The sequence below is a fragment of the Synchiropus splendidus genome, chromosome 16 (genome assembly GCF_027744825.2).
Source record: "Synchiropus splendidus isolate RoL2022-P1 chromosome 16, RoL_Sspl_1.0, whole genome shotgun sequence".
Classification (NCBI taxonomy): domain Eukaryota; kingdom Metazoa; phylum Chordata; class Actinopteri; order Syngnathiformes; family Callionymidae; genus Synchiropus; species Synchiropus splendidus.
In genome coordinates this window covers 20,221,346-20,236,919 of record NC_071349.1, presented here as the reverse complement: position 1 = coordinate 20,236,919, position 15,574 = coordinate 20,221,346, and the positions used below count along the sequence as shown (strand labels likewise).

General features: G+C 52.9%; 2 protein-coding genes across 2 annotated transcripts; both read right to left on the bottom strand.

Moving 5' to 3' along the window:
• Window positions 1-458: 458 nt before the first annotated feature.
• On the bottom strand, window positions 459-9,913 carry sec23a (Sec23 homolog A, coat complex II component). Its single transcript, XM_053844490.1, has 20 exons — window positions 9,831-9,913; window positions 8,232-8,484; window positions 8,114-8,171; window positions 7,964-8,050; window positions 7,649-7,885; window positions 7,501-7,577; window positions 7,275-7,419; window positions 7,048-7,206; window positions 6,870-6,985; window positions 6,683-6,806; window positions 6,542-6,622; window positions 6,378-6,467; window positions 2,430-2,536; window positions 1,786-1,939; window positions 1,637-1,714; window positions 1,410-1,571; window positions 1,255-1,341; window positions 995-1,150; window positions 866-931; window positions 459-802 (listed from the first exon to the last, which is right to left on the bottom strand). Exons 2-20 carry the CDS (start codon window positions 8,450-8,452, stop codon window positions 713-715), a joined length of 2,295 nt encoding a protein of 764 aa, XP_053700465.1. The 5' UTR covers window positions 8,453-8,484; window positions 9,831-9,913; the 3' UTR covers window positions 459-712.
• A 107-nt stretch (window positions 9,914-10,020) lies between these two features.
• srp54 (signal recognition particle 54) lies at window positions 10,021-14,358 on the bottom strand. Its single transcript, XM_053844518.1, has 17 exons — window positions 14,216-14,358; window positions 13,386-13,491; window positions 13,206-13,302; window positions 13,031-13,122; window positions 12,870-12,954; window positions 12,677-12,781; window positions 12,529-12,595; window positions 12,401-12,458; window positions 12,107-12,257; window positions 11,878-12,026; window positions 11,368-11,468; window positions 11,209-11,295; window positions 11,073-11,146; window positions 10,895-11,003; window positions 10,655-10,825; window positions 10,481-10,576; window positions 10,021-10,415 (listed from the first exon to the last, which is right to left on the bottom strand). The coding sequence occupies exons 3-17, from the start codon at window positions 13,281-13,283 to the stop codon at window positions 10,324-10,326; spliced, it is 1,515 nt and encodes a 504-aa protein (XP_053700493.1). The 5' UTR covers window positions 13,284-13,302; window positions 13,386-13,491; window positions 14,216-14,358; the 3' UTR covers window positions 10,021-10,323.
• Between the last annotated feature and the right edge of the window lie 1,216 nt (window positions 14,359-15,574).

The following is a 15,574-nucleotide window of genomic DNA, read 5'->3' as shown; positions in this document are numbered from 1 at the left end:
GTGAAGGTGTGTGGTCCAGTTAGAGGCGCATCAGCTTTAAAAACAGCTGGAAGTTGTGAGCGGCTTCTTGGCTGTGAGTGTGTGGGCAGAGGAGCGCGGCGCACCACAGCAGCGCTGCTTTGACTGAGGGAGGGATCAGCATCAGCATCAACACACTCTACAGTAGAGTGGAGAGAAAGAATGGCAGCCAGTCCATGGGATCATCTCCTCACCTTGGTTGCTCCTCAACACCTTCTCACGGTCATGATTTCATGGCATCGTATCACCCGCCTCTGTCTCCGGACACATAAGGTGAAACCGGGTCATTTTCCCGTGACACACTGACTCTCTCTCACGACTCACTTGTGAGTCGCAGCCCCATTTTTGAGACCTCAGCAGGAGGCTGCACCTGACTGGGCGGGCGAGCAGGCGGTCAGCAGTGGACCAACAGGAGCTGCCTCCGCACCACCCAAATGACAACACCCACCCAAGTCAGAATCCATCAATCCTGACGTTTATTAGAAACAGGCAGCTGACGGGTCACATGACCCCAAGATATGTCAAACAAGTTCCTATCGACATGTAATGTTTGGTGTTGTCGCCAAGTGAACTGACACTTTGCTTGTTCCGGACTTGGTGTGGGAAAGCCTGACCCCTGCTGGTGTGAGCCGCGTCTGTCACCGCGGTCACCAGGCCACGTGTTCGGGAGCTGGCGCTTGTCCTGGCGGCCTCTTCAGGCAGCGCTGGAGACGGCCAGCTTCTTCAGGTGATCCATGAAGACCTGCAGGCTGACGTCGTCCGTCAGGATGGGGGCGCCGGACTCCTGCGGGACAAACACAGGCGTGAGGCCTGGCCACGTGGGCGCCGAGACAGCGCTGGCTCTCACCTGGCCCCAGGTGTACATGTTGTTGTGGGTCTGTGAGGGGTTGACCTTGGAGAGCAGGAAGCGAGCCTGAAAAGCACAAGGCAGCGTTAGCACTCAGCACGGCGGCGGCGACTCCGCGGGGGTGGGTACCTGGCTGCCGCCGTGCTCCGTGTCGATGTAGCGGGGCATGGGGAAGCGGCTGTGCAGCAGCTCCTGAGCGTCGTCCACTGGAGCTTGGAGCAGGTGCTTGAAGTTCTCGTACTCGGGCATCTCCTGATAGCCAGCCTTCCTCCACTGAGCCACGGTCTGACGCACACACACACGCGTGTGAGAGGTCCGGTGGTGCGCGAGCACGTGCGTGTGTGTGTGTGTGTGTGTGGGGGGGGGGGGGGGGGGGGGGGGGGTCTCACCTCTCCGTGGTAGATGAGGATTTGGAAGAAGGTGTCCATCAGCAGGATCCTGTCAGGCAGGATGCTGCTGCTGTCCAGCAGCACGGGCTGAAGAGGAGGAGGAGGAGGAAGAGGTGAGAGTGGCGCGTGAGCCCGGCACAGCCGGAGGCACCTACCTCCGGCGGCCCGTTGAAGGAGTAGGCGTAGAGAACGGGCTGGATCATGATGAGCGCCTGAGTCAGGTCCTGCCTGTTGAACTGGTGTCGGTAGTAGGAGCTTTCATCCGGACTGTTGTTGAAGACCTGGAGGAACGGCGAGCGTCGCAGGTGGAACATGAACTGGAAGAGCGGCGAGAGTGAGCGAGTGCCGCGCTTCAACCCACGAGCCACTCTGAGCGGGTCACCTGAGGGAAGAGGGAGAAGGTCTCCGAGAACCTGAAGGAGTTGGGGTCGTCCTTGTGGTAGTCTCCGAACTTCTGACACTGAAAAGACAAGCGCGTGCGTCTCAGACGACAGGAGCAGCAGCAGCAGATGGAGCGCGGCGTGGTCTCACCAGCCGGATCAGCTGCCGGTCCAGCCACCGCAGCACATCCGGACCCTCCTCTGTCTCGGTGCGGTACACCGCCAGGCGAGCCATCAAGATGGCCGCCGCCTCCTGGTCAAAGGAGGCAGCGATGTTCTGGATCTGAGTCTGAGCGTCGGCCCAGCTGAGGGACACAAAGGTGGTCAACGTTCAGAGCAGAAACTCTCTCTTGCCTTCATCCTACACAGAAACCATGCAGCGCCATGTGTACTTCTATCTTTGTGAGAACCTGTAACCAACAGAGTGAGGACAGGTTTTGGCCGGTTCTCACATTCTGAGGGTTAAAACCACAAAACAGCTGGGTTATTAATCATTGGGTTTTAGTTTGGTTCAGAGTAAAAGTGAAGTTTAGCCATTTGTTCTGGAGGGTTAGGTTCAGGGGGAGAGGCTGGGGAAAGGGTGATGCCAGTGCATGTCAGTGACGGTCCTCACTACGACAGGAAGACAAACGTGTGTGTGTGAGGGCCAGGTGGCTACACCTCATCACCTTCATCCTACGATGTTCCACGTTTGCAAATGTCAAAGTGAAGCAGGAGGAAGCTGTGAAAAGCTGGACGGGAAGTGAGAGAAGAGCGAGAGCGCGTCTTCCTCTGCGGGGGCGTGGCTTCTCTTACTTCCTGGCGGCGGTGGTGACTCTGATGCGCCTCTGTCCCGAGGCGTGCTGGTACTGCGTGACGAACTGCAGCGCTCCTCGGCCGCCCTGCGGGACGGGTGCGTTGTGCTGCAACACCAAACACCAGTCAGTCCTGCAGAGCCCGCGCCACGACGTTACATCATCAAGAGTAAACAGAGGCCGCTCTCCACCGGCTGCTGCGGAGTCAGAGGCCAGCATCGTCGCTGGTGATGCAACTCAGCGACTCTCGCACGCAGCCATCACAGACGCGGCCAGAGGAAATTGCATGTTTATGCTTTGTTGACTCTGCCACAGAGGTGTGTGCTTCCTCCAAACATTATCACAGCAGGCGGCTGCCAGAGTCGCCATGGCGACGCAGCGCGGCCCGTCACTGGTGAGGACTGGTGAGCGAGCGACTCTCTCCAGGAAGATGAGCCTTTGAAGATTCCAGCCGGGATCATCTGACCGCAGACAAACAACATGAGAACAGCTCCTCCTTTGTCGCGGTGTGCGTGGTGCTAGAAGCTTGCGGCGCCTCTGGGACATGGAGGCTGCGGTGAGTCTGCTCTACGCACTGCTGATGCTGCTGACCGGCCTGGCCTCTCTGGCTGGGAACCTTCTGCTGCTGCTGGCGCTGCTCCTCAACAAGGAGCTGTGGACGGACACGGCGGCCTTGACCTTGAGCATCAGCCTCAGCGACCTGGCGCTGGCGCTCTCCACCGTCCCCTCGGCGCTCTACAACAGCCTGGCCGGGCCGGCGGGTTACCGCAGCGACGGCGCTCTGTGTCAGGGCGGCGGCTTCATCTTCCTGCTCCTGCAGACCTCCTCCATCCACTCGCTGATGTGGACCACCGTCGACAAGTTTGCCGAGATCTGCTTCGGCCTCAACTACCACAAGATCTGGACGAGGAGGCGCTGTGGGGCGGTGCTGGCTCTGCTCTGGTGCTTCAGCCTCAGCCTGGCTGCGCTGCCCCTGCTGGGCTTCGGCAGCTACAGCTACAGCCACAGCAGGTTCCTCTGCTGCGCCAGCTTCACGGCCGACCACCAGAGCTTCGTCTTGCTGTGGCTTTCGGCCGGCGTCGCCGCGCCCATCCTGACCATGTGTTTCCTGTACGCCTACATCATCTACGTGGGCCGAAAACAGGCCCGCAGAGGAACCTTCATGTGCAACGAGCTCCACTGCTACCACGTTCCTGCCAACCAGTACCTGAAGAGCTCGGTGGTCATGGTCACCACCTCAGGTCAGTGCACTCACCAGCTCAGCTCAGCTCAGCTCAGCTGGGCCCTGCTGACTCAGCAGTGAGACCTGTCCGGTGTGGGGCTGCGTGCTGACCAACATCACGACGGGCTCGTGCTCTCTGACGTCTACACTTTCCTCCTTTTCTTCCCACTGTTCAACTTCTCTTTTGCTTGAGTCAAGTGTCACTGAAAAACCTCTTCTGACCTCTGGCCAGTCTGCTCACAGCAAGCTCCGCCCACTTCATACCACTCGTTTCGGTCACAGACGGCATCAGATTCAGTTGAATCAATAATTCATGTGGTTCAAACTACTACGACCACGAATAATAATACAAAAATACAATTCAATAATAACAGTCATATCAATTGTCAGTCCACAGCACCATGTCAGAACTGGTAACTGAATTACAGAGCACGGTTTTATGACTCATATTGAGGACATTTATCAATATCTTCGGATTGTTACTTCCCTTCACGACTAGTCGAGGTTTGCGAACAAAATACTTCTGAACTTCAAGTGTTAAATGACATCAAACCGCCTACTTATTTGAGAGTCACTGAAAGAAACTGAAGCGAGAACTAATATAAAACCACATAATACAAATAAGAATGGACAAAAAAGAAAATCTTTTGCTTACATTTTAGCAAACAAGTACTTTTCTATTTTACTGATGAAGCTGTCCTAACGTGTTTTTAGTCATGTGTTAACACGTGAAGGCACAGCACATCTGTGTGCGAGCGAGCAGGCCGAGGGCTCCTCAGGTCATGTGACCCTCTGTTGCAGTCTGCCTGCTGGTCTGCTGGATACCATACGTGGCGGTCTGTCTGTACGAGACCTTCAGTGCGTCCGACAGCCGGGTGATTTCCTGCTCGCTCTCCACCTGGCTGGTGATAAGCAGCGCGGCCCTGGACCCCTGGATCATCTGCCTGACGCAGAGGTAAGCAGCTCTCTGCCGTCAGCTGCTGCTGCCCTCTGCTGGCTAATGGAGGCTCTGCGTCTCCAGCAAGTACAGGGCGGCCGTGTGGAGGGGCGTCAGCAAGGTGGCCCACACCTGCCTGGACTCTCCTAGGCCACGCCCCTCAAGCGCCGCCATCAGTCTGGACGCACACGACGGAATCAACACGGTGTCATCGGCGCCCAGCCGTGCCACCCGCTCCACCTGACCAGTGAAGGTCACGGCTTTCATCTGAACCTGAAGCCTCAGATGAGCCGCCGCCAGGGCGGGACACTTCCGCCGCATCGCTTCAAGCCTCGGCCAGGTTGACAGCAAGATCTTGCTCCTGTGACTGACCCGAGACTGACTTAGAAGTGAGCCACACCGAATGTTCATCCTCTGAAGCTGATCTTCTAAACATGAGCCCAGTGAAATCTGTAATAACTCTGGGCGGCGTGGAGGCGGGGCTTCCTCTTCAAATGTGTGGTGAATCCATCAGAACTGATGGCTGTGTTTTTAACCGTGGAGCATTGAGTAAATAAAGTATTTCACGGTGGTCAGCGTCATTATTGTCACCATTGTCTCAGACATGACACCCGTCGCACACCTCATGTGAGGGAACCAGGGGAGCAGCAGCTCAACAGCAGAGCCACCCGGGTCGCCTGGAACTGATGCACCACCGGAGGAAGATCCCCAGCACAAGCTGGATAACACCGCAGCTACATCGGCTCACCAGCAGCTGGTCACACATCAGCACTACAACAACCAGCTCATCACTATCGGCTGGTTGTCCTCACACAATTTAGGATTTTTGTTGTGTTGCTGTGTATAGAAAACAGGCTAAAACATGAAAAACCGGACGCCCTGTTTCCTCAGCAGGACGCCCTAAGTGTATCACCAGTGCCTGTATAATGCCCCACTAGTAGTAGTGTCATCTCACTGCTTTACATTCAATTGTGTTTCCGCCTGGTCATTTCACCGAATATCATCCAAATTCACAGATTCTCGAATATTTGTTTACCGCCGTTATCTGGCGAGTCGCGACACTTGCAGCATGCAAGCGCAGCCATTGATGGGATGTCTGACGCTGATGACAGGAGAAAACCGCAGATCAGTTCCAAACTGGAAACAATCCTTCACTAACTCACTGCTTTCTAATGGGAGGAATATTGGGCGCTCCCCTCCTCGCCCCCCCGAACACACAGCCCTTTCAGAATGAGAGCAACAGAGCTTCACAGGGATCAGAATTCCAGTCGTTCTATTGATTGAATGAAGCCACAAGACTTGATATATGTGTAGTTTGAATGAATGAATGTTGAGGTTGTGACAGTGTAGAAAACCATCACAGCTGATACACCTGCTTATCTGGCATCAATATATGAAACAAGATGGAGACACAAGGCTGTACACACCATGGCTTGAAGTGAGGGAAAGAGTCATTATAATGTTGTTTTATTATTATGATTATTTTAATGAATGAGGGTCAGCCAAGTAAAACAGTTGCCCAGGGACCCCAGCATCTCAGTGTTGCCGTGGCAACAGTTACTGAGGTCATGTCTGTTAAAGTTTGTTATTTGACTCACATGCTTGTTTATCTGTTGTTTATCAAGTTATTTTGGTGCAAATAGATGTTTACAAAGCAACGTGGTGGCCTTTGCCATGGTGTGTTGGGAGGGGGCGGGGTTCGGGGTTATGGACGCCCTGTTTCAAAATCCTCACTAAAGCCTGATAGAAAATGACCCTATAACAAGAGTCGACCGCTTCGGATGTCCTACCTGGTTTACCACTTCAAAGTAAAGCGCCAGCGTGGTTGTGGGGTCCAAGCCACAGATCTTCCACTGGCACGTTCCTCCCGTGCCAATCTCCTGCACAACAAGAGAGAGAGAGAGAGAGTCAGCGCGGGAGTTTGGGAGGGAGGTTTCTCACTGCTGATACACACGTTTTCAGAGACACACGGGCCTTTAGCGTGCAGAGACACGCAGGGTCCAATGGCTCCGGACACTTTGACCTCTCTGGATGTCTGAAACACACCACACAATTCGGTGAAGACCTGAAGAACTACAGAACACAACCACAGTACCTTGATCTCCAGGGTGGCAGCGAAAGCCATTTTGAAGTGACCTTGAACGTCCTTGGTGAAGACTCTCTGGAAGGTCTGGATGAACAACGAGGTGGTGAAGGAGTCGGCCATGACCATGTAGCCCCTGAAATCCAAGCTCCAGGAGAGTTAGGTCCCATCTTGGCGGCGGATGAAGGCGTGAACGTACCCGGTGTAGTTGGGGCAGCACTTCATCTCCAGCAGGCCGGTCTGGTCCAAAGCGCAGGCGTAGATGTCGATGATGTGGCCGTTGTTGGCTGCTCTGTGAGCCAGGGACTCGTAGTGCTGAACATGGAGGGGTGGTGAACTTCATCTCACAACAGTTTCCAGTGAAGGATCACCCTCACCTTTGTGGCCTTCTTCATGAACTTGGCATTGTCCTTCTCAATATCATGCCACGACCTGATGGGCGTCTTCAGTTCGTCCCCCACGACCATGCCCGGACCCTGGGTGGCGGGTCCTCCAACAAAGGTCATGATCCGAGCGCCAGTGTTGGGGAACGTACACTGTACGGGTTGATGGAGAACCGGGCTCAGTCAGGCGTCTGCAGAGCAGGAACCGTGCATCTCCTCACCTCCAGCAGCCCCACAGCTATGGACATGGCCACGCCCAGCGAGCGCAGCGGCCGCTTGCCCTGCGTGACGGGCCAGGGATCCCGCTGCAGCTCCAGCAGGAGGTCCGTCAGCTTCATGTCGATCTTCTGCACCGGCTGGAGGAACCTGTGGCATGAACACAAATAAGCAGGTCCTGCAGTCACGCTGGAGAGGAGAAGCTCCTGCCAGGTGAAGGTGTGAGGCTACCTGTTGGAGGGCGGCTGCTGAGGAGCCTGCTGACCTCGGCCCTGCGCCGCTGAAGGTTTGGTGAGATTCAGCATCTCCTGCAGAGGCAGCAGGGACCTGAGTGACTGCCACAGACTGGACGGCTCACCCTTCCCCAGCTGGAACTCACCTGGAGGTGCTTGGCACTCAGGTCCTTGGTCCCTCTGAAGACGTAACTCTTGGACATGGTCTCGCAGCTGAGCTCATGCACCTGAACCATGCGTCCAAAGGTGATGAGGCCGACCAGCGCTGTTGGAGGCAGCAGGGACAGTGACATCTGCAGGGACTCCTTCAGCGACTGCAGGTCTTCATCTTCCATGCAGGTGTCCACCACATAGAGAAAGACCAGAGGCATGGGAGGTCCCCGCTGAAGACAAGCACCAGAGCATGTTACCGTCGTGACTGCGGTGGTGAGTCGGTCCGCACTGGTCCCTCTGACACTCACCTGGACGACATACTCGATGGTGGAAAATTGGGGAAGCAGCTCCGCAGGTTGGTTGACTTCAGAGATGCCAGTGTAGGATGGGGGGAACTAGATCCACAGGGAAGCAGTGAGCAGTGTTCTGAACACCAAAGACCCGCGCAGGAAACTTACGTGGTTCCGTTGGTAGCAGAAGTTGCACGCCCACAGTTTGGCACGGTAGTCCACCTGGCTGCGGCAGAGATGCAGGTGAGTGTCCGGCAGGAGCACCGTGACATCAGACAGGGCCTACCAGAGAGGGTTGAGGACGGCCCGGCAGGTGGCCCGGCTGCAGAGCACCGGCTCGTACTGGATGGGAGGCAAGTCGGGCCGCTCCTTCAGCGGCGTCAAGAGGGCCGCCACCGGCACCACCATGCGGGTGGCTTCCAAGCGGCTGGACGGCCACACGTTCCAGCTGAAGCGCACCCCGTCACGGTCCTCGTTCTGAGCGATGTATTCCGCAAAGGTCGCCATGGCAACTCACTCAGACGTCAAACGGATGCATGCTGCAGGAGAGAGGCGCCGTCAGCATCACAACTCCATCATTCAGAGTCAAGCCGCACGAAGCACAACGGAGGTTCAGCGTTTTGTGAGCAGCTGTGTATCGATTATCGACCACTGCTGTCATGGAACCATCGAGAGAAAAGAGAAAGTCTTCCCCTTGGCTTGGGAACACTTCAGCTTCTGTCAAATTCTGTCAAGGGAACAAAGGAACAGGCTCAGTCCAAAAACAGTTGGAAAAAAAATCGATCTTTGAATAAAGTTAATTGAAATTCAATTTTGCTGCGCGTGTGTGTCCATCTTATCCATGTCTTCTCAAACACCATCACAGCATTGACCCCCATCTATGTCTTACATTGTTGAAGAGAATCCTACTGGAAGCTCAGGGCAACACCAGTCCATGCTTGCGGACGCTTATATTTAATGTCCACTTGGTGGAGCCAGAGCGCAAGTGGACCCTCTTGAAGAGTCGCCTCATGAGTCGAGCCAAGTCCTCTGGATGCCTCAAGAAGCTTCATCTCGCCACCACTGCCATTTTTTAAGTGATAAGAATTTACAAAGAGGAACAACGCCGGTTTAAATCGAAAGTGAAGTCCTCCTTGTGAATATCAGCAGCCTCTCTTGCGATGACAACTGATGTTGGCCTCTGACATCGCTATATCCATCCCTGTTCTGTGGGGCACCACCCGAACACGCGTTCTGCTCACGGTTATATCCTGTCTGTATTCGGTTCTCTGCTGTCCGTCCGCTCGCTTTGCCAAAGCCATTAGCGGTTCAGACCAAGACCTCTTGGCATCATTCAAGCATTTGAACGACACGTGAACGCAACGCCTTCAACCCCAGACACCCAAAGCGATGCTTGAGCTGCGAGCAGCCCTGACATGCCGGGGAGGCTCGCCTCTGCGGATCGGGTCACCACCTGGAGCTCAGGAGCCGAGTGAGCCGGCAGCATCAATATGTGGCGCACAACTCCAGTATTTACTCGGCAGACTACTTGAATAAACACGTCGCTTCCAGGTGACGACTGTTCATAAACAGCCACACAGAGTAGCACTTAACACGCTGGTCTGGAGTTTGACAAGTCGCTCAGGCTGCGCTGGTGATCGATAATGGTGTTTCCGTGGTGACGCAGAAACGTGCAGATGTTTCCACGATCAGGTCCCAAGTCGAACTCCTCACTGACAAGTTCACCTGTGTAGCGCAGCTAGCTCAACAGCACAGCAACAACACCCGCGCCTGCTGTTCACACCAGGCAACCCGCCTCACAAACACGGCTTGTCTGCACAGAGGAGCGATTTGAAGAGCTGAAGGTGAAGCCAGGACCAGATAAGGTGGTTAATAAGTGACTCACCGCCGCACGGCTGCCGCTGCTGCCGCTCCTCTGACAACGAAGCAAAACAACATGGCGGCGGCCAGTCGCCACGTCAATACAAAGGTAGGGCCAGAGTAAGAGGACTCACTCTGACGAGGATTTGAGGACCACTCCCCCACAGCGTACTGAAACCAGCGGAGTTACAGAAAGGGAAACCACCCGCTGAAGATGTGGAATAAAAACGTTTATTAGGACAAAAATACTGTCACTGAAAACCAGATGTCATCACTTTAGTGCAGCAGCTTCTTATATCCTTTACATAGACAAGTTAAATTAGAAAAGATCTGCCGCCTCAAGACTCTTCATGGCTCCTCATCACATAAACTCCTCAGACGGTTTCTTTATATCTTTTGTACTTTCTTAGCGATCTACAATGTTGGGTGAAACAGAGCAGCAGACCATAGGTGCTCTCCACCCACAAGCCCAGTCCTCAGCTCAACTGTTCGAAGGCCGTAGAAGGGGGTCGGTCAGGTCACATGTTGTTGAAGCCCATCATGCCTTTCATGTTGCCAGCAGCGCCCTGCTGGAACTGCCGCATCATGGACTGGAGTCCGGCCATTCCACCTGCAACAACAAACACTCCATGAGGCCACAGAACTCCTTCGTCGGTGCTGGTCAATGGGACAGACCCATGTGGTGCAGGACCCGCGGATCCATCATCTTGGCCATCTGCTGGTTGAGTTTGGCCATCTGAGACTGGTTGACGTTCTTGGACATGTCCCCTCCTGAGCACAATGGAGATGCGAGTCAGACGAACACGTAACCCACCCGTGAGTTCCGCCAGTGAGTGGACAGAGAGCGACCTTTGAAGAGCCCTTTGATGCCACCCATCTTCTTCACCATCTGGGCAAACTTGGTGTACTGAGTCAGCAACTCCTGCACGTCCCGGGCAGCCACCCCCGAGCCGCGCGCCACCCTCTGGATCCTGTTGGGCTGCTTGCTGAACAGCTTGGCTCCATCTTTGCTGTCCAGCTCTGGACGACACCACAGAGATGCAGTGAGCCCAGGTACGACGGGGCACACCAACGTGTCTTATGTCTTACCCTGGTCGTTCATGCTGTCCATGATCGTCATGAGTCTCTTGAGACGCGCCATGGACTCCTGCTCGTTTCCTTTGCTCATGAAATCCGTGCCAAAGCCAGGAATCATGCCCTGGAAGACAAAACACAGATGGCTGCACTGCTGCCTGGCACCAGCGCGAGGTCAGGACTGGTGTGGTACCATGATCTGTCCGAAGGGCCCCATCTTCATGATGTTCTGGAACTGCTCGTACATGTCTCTGAGCGTAAACTGGCCTGCAGACCAGAGGGCAGAGGTCACATTATGTTGCTACCGTCATTTCAGTCTGAGCTCCCACCGTGTTTCAGTTTGTCGATCAGCTCCTCGTTGTCGTCCAGCTTCAGTTCATTCACTCTGTCGATCAATCCTTCAATGTCTCCCATTCCTGAGGGGAGGAGGGACAGGTCAGCGCACCGTCACGCTCACCAGCGTGACACCCACCAGGAAGGAGCCTTACCCAGCAGTTTGCTGATGAAGGGCTGTGTCTTGAAGGGCTCAAAGTCGTCGATGTGCTCGCCTGTGCCGATGAAGATGATGGGACTCCTGGTGGCCGCCACACTGAAAGACAAGACAGACATGATGCACACATCCACTGCCATCTTCATTAGAACTGGGCTCACAGTGAAATGATGGCAAAAGTCACAAACGTGACATTAACAGTATCTGGATCTGACAAAACACCTGACCGCAACCCTTTAGGAGCAGCTAAATCACATTTATTCCACTGGATTGATGTACCGTAGACCATCACTAGAAGTATGCACATGTCCAACTGACCCCGAAAGTTTCATTGAAATACATTTGTCCATTTTGAAAGTGTTCTGTCAATGAGGAAAAAACAAACATAGCCTCCGCCGCGCTGTGACTGGCCAGGATCATTCAGTAAAATTCTCAATCAACTTCATTGGAATAAAAAATACAACTAATTGTAAAATGAAACCGCAAAACTGGAGGTTCACGTTCTTACGCGCTCAAGGCTCCACCTCCTTTAGCGTGTCCATCCAACTTGGTGACGATGACGGAAGCGACGTCCACTTTATCTTTGAAGGCCTTGGCCTGGGCCTCGCAGGCCTGACCGATGGAGGCGTCCATCACATACACAATGTTGTCTGGTTGCTGCGGAATAACAGAAGAACACAGACGTCACCACCAATCGGCAGCAAGAATCTGTCCTCGCAACGGACTCCAACACTCACCACAGCGTTTGACACTTGAAGCATCTCCTCAAACAGAGACTCTTCCTGTTTGTGTCGCCCACTTGTGTCCACGATGATGATCTCAAAGTTTTCTGCTTTGAACTTTTCCACACCTTCAGCTGCAATGACCACTGGATCCATCTCCGTGTAACTGAACACAGCAGAAGCCGTTTGCATGCAGTGTGTAATCCAACAAGCTAAGCATTTCAGGAAAACTATTCTTTTAAGACAATAAAGCAACATGTCAAATGTGTGGGTCACAGAAATGACTTTAGATAACAGAAAGCAGCTCACCTGCCGTAGAAGGGGATTCTGGCTTTTGTTGCATTTTGTTTCAGCTGATCAAAGGCACCTAAAAAACAAATAGATAAATCAGTTATCAAAGGTGTTACAGCTGTGTTTAGACATATGCAGCCGTGTACCTGCTCTGAAAGTGTCAGCACAGATCAAGCTGGTCTTCCATCCTTTTCTCTGGTAATAATATGCCAGCTAAGAAGAAAAGGCTCAAACATAAGAAGACAAAAAAACAGACGCCGATAATGCAACATGAGCAAACATCTGTGAGATTACCTTCGAGCATGTTGTGGTTTTGCCACTGCCCTGCAGTCCAACAAACATGATGACGTTGTTTTTTCCTTTTGTTGGAGTCCATGCCTTCACCCCTGGATCAACCAGCTGCAAGGGCAGACAAAGATTCACATCAGATTCACACTGTAACCACTGGTATTGTGGGTGAAATGTGCTGTAACTGACAGAAACGGACCTTCACCAGCTCCTTAAAGACAGCGTGCTGGATCATCCTCCTCTTGTTGAGGCCAGAAGCCATTTCTTCCAGATCGATGGCGTCCCTGAGAACACGCCGCACAAAGACTTAGAACTAACCACTTCTCATGGAAGGACTCACTTCTAAGATCACAAACTCACTTGACATTTTCTCTTAGCTGTTTGACCAGCTTGATGTTGACATCAGCCTCCAGCAGTGCAGCACAAACTTCCTTTAACATGGCATTGAGCACCTACAAGTAAACGCCAACTCATTAATGTAGCCATGAATAGAGAAGAGGAAGTGTCAGAAGGTGAAGCGGTTTAAGAAAATGACCTCTTCATTGATGATGGTGGCATTGCTGAGTGACCTCAGTGCCGAGGTGATCTTCCTCCCCAAGTCTGCCAACACCATGATGGCGAGGGATTTGGCACTGCAGCAAGAGAGACGAAAATACCATCAAACAGGTGACTTTCAACAGTCAGGGAGCTTCCAGGTTCGGTGTGCATGACTCACCCTCACAGTGACTGCCGAGTGTGTGGACGTGTGGAGGGAAAACCCCCCTAATGAGCGTGTTCAATAATTCTGCTGGCACAGAAACCTTGATGTAGCGTCCAGGTGTCTGCACAAAGGACACATATGTTACTGTTAACAGCCCAAATGAGATCACACAAACCTTTATATCAAAAACATTTGTATGAGCTTAGTGAGTTATTATCTGACTAAGACTCTGCACAAGGTCCATGCCATGCTGCGTCATCAGTAGACTGTTGGAGCATATATTACTGTTCCAGTTATATTTTTGTCTACGGACAACCATAGCCTTTATTTAACCAACGGTAGCTGCTATTGAACTACGAGACTAATTGGGTTTGAACTCATTGAAGGAGTGTGATAACTTTGTCCCAAGGTTTCAAAAGCGCCGCTGTTCTTCCGATGAGGTAAATGATATGGAAGCAGAACAATCGAACGAGACTTTCAGTCAAGTATCGACGAATGAAAGAAAAACGACTGCGCAGTTTCACTAGAAACTCGAGCACGGTGCTTTCGCGTTACAACTCAAGTCAAATAACAGTGTCGACATGACACGACTTTTATATTTGAAAGCCATGGCGTACACTTATGAAGCGTGAGTTGAACCAAACCAATATTTCACCAACCGTCCATCAGAAACATGCTATGTGTTTACGTGCCAGCATGCTAGCGTTAGCTTGCCTGTTAGGACTGTTAGGTTTGGCTACAAGGCGGTCGGAGACAAACAGGACGACTCTAATCACACATTCATTTAGTTCAACAAACCACCGACCACGCTTTCTTAAACGCAAACTTCAATTGTTTTTACTTACAACGCGCGTTACTCGGCCTGTTAAATCCCAGCTGCTTGCTTTACCAGGAAGACGTCATCAATTCAGCAACCGGAAATGTGACTCTTCTTCGTGGGTTAAGAAACGGAGCGAGTCCGCCGCCTGTTGGCTGCTCGGGGAACCACATACTGTCTCCAGATGATGTTCTGATTGAATCAAACAATACAGTGTATTTTTTTGGGCGCTGAAGTGACCAAACCACCTTGTAAAGACTACAGAGAAGTGAGTGTTCATAGGTGCTAGATAAACTACTCAGTCAAATCTTCATTCATCTTTGTCAGAACGTTGACAGCCACTGGTAAACAGGCCTCGTTATTGTGTATTTAGTTCTTATTATTAATTTGTTTGGTTCATTATTGCACAATGTACCAAAGCACTTTCTGATGGAGCCCTCAGTCCCTGTGCCATGAGGCAAGGCAGCAAACCTTTGCCTGAAAATGCTGCTCATAACTGACTTGTATTCAACTCGAGCAGAAAGATCCGTGTCTCCAGCTCAGGAGTTCTTCTAATGAAGCCCTGTTCCTCTCCAGGCTCAGCCACGGAGCTCCCTCACACTGAGGTTGCCCTTGTTCAGGTGTCAGACTCGGGGTGAAGCGCTGCTGAGCTGCTGGAAATGCCTCATCCTTCTGTCGACGCCTCGGGTCTGCTGGTGCTGCAGCGACGCTCCATCATCGTGTCACCAGAACATCCCACCCCTCGACTGTCAGGTCCAAAGGGACGACACCTGAACCCCGACACAAGCCTCTCAAAGCGGTTTCTTCAGAGAGGACCTCCATTGTTCGGAGCAGTCATCCCAGCGGAGGGGTGCGGTGAGCTGGAATGTTTACACGGCAGAGGTGCAGCCAGCACATCGCAGACATCTGGAGCGGATTATCACGCTTCCTTCCCACTCAGCCACTTGTGCCTACAGCTTCCTGCCCCACGACATCATGAGTTCCTGCAGCATCGGCACAATCCAACACCGCGAATGGCTTCATGCTCTTATTCTCCATGTTCCGGTGGATCACTGTGTCATGTATGGACCTGAAAACGCATGTCTTGACTCTAGAAATAACAACCCACAAGGCCATGAGGCCAGCCCAGGTGGAAAACCCCTCCACCATTACGGCGACAGAAACCTTCTGCTGTCTGCCAAAACTGTGTCCTGCTCGGCCACTGCTCAAGCTCTAGCGCTGCTCTGAGCCGCCCACTTCCTTCTGGGCCCTGATGTTTGGTCACAGGTCCACAGGACTCTCTCACTCAGGGCAGCTGCTGCGCTTGTCAGTGTCATCCCTTTGTCGATGCCATGACAGAAGCCAACACGTGTGGAGCCAAAATAGAAGCAGAATCTGACACTCCACA

Bases quoted from the DNA above. Each gene is read 5' to 3' on its own strand.
- sec23a (XM_053844490.1), bottom strand. From the start codon at position 8,452: ATGGCGACCTTTGCGGAATACATCGCTCAGAACGAGGACCGTGACGGG. The intron at 7,886-7,963 runs GTGAGTGTCAGA...GCTTGTCTTCAG, and splicing joins CCATCGAGTATGTCGTCCAG to CGGGGACCTCCCATGCCTCT. The intron at 803-865 runs GTGAGAGCCAGC...TTTGTCCCGCAG, and splicing joins ACATGTACACCTGGGGCCAG to GAGTCCGGCGCCCCCATCCT.
- srp54 (XM_053844518.1), bottom strand. From the start codon at position 13,283: ATGGTGTTGGCAGACTTGGGGAGGAAGATCACCTCGGCACTGAGGTCA. The intron at 12,027-12,106 runs GTGAGTGTTGGA...GTTATTCCGCAG, and splicing joins TTCAAGTGTCAAACGCTGTG to CAACCAGACAACATTGTGTA. The intron at 11,004-11,072 runs GTACCACACCAG...TTTGTCTTCCAG, and splicing joins GGCCCTTCGGACAGATCATG to GGCATGATTCCTGGCTTTGG.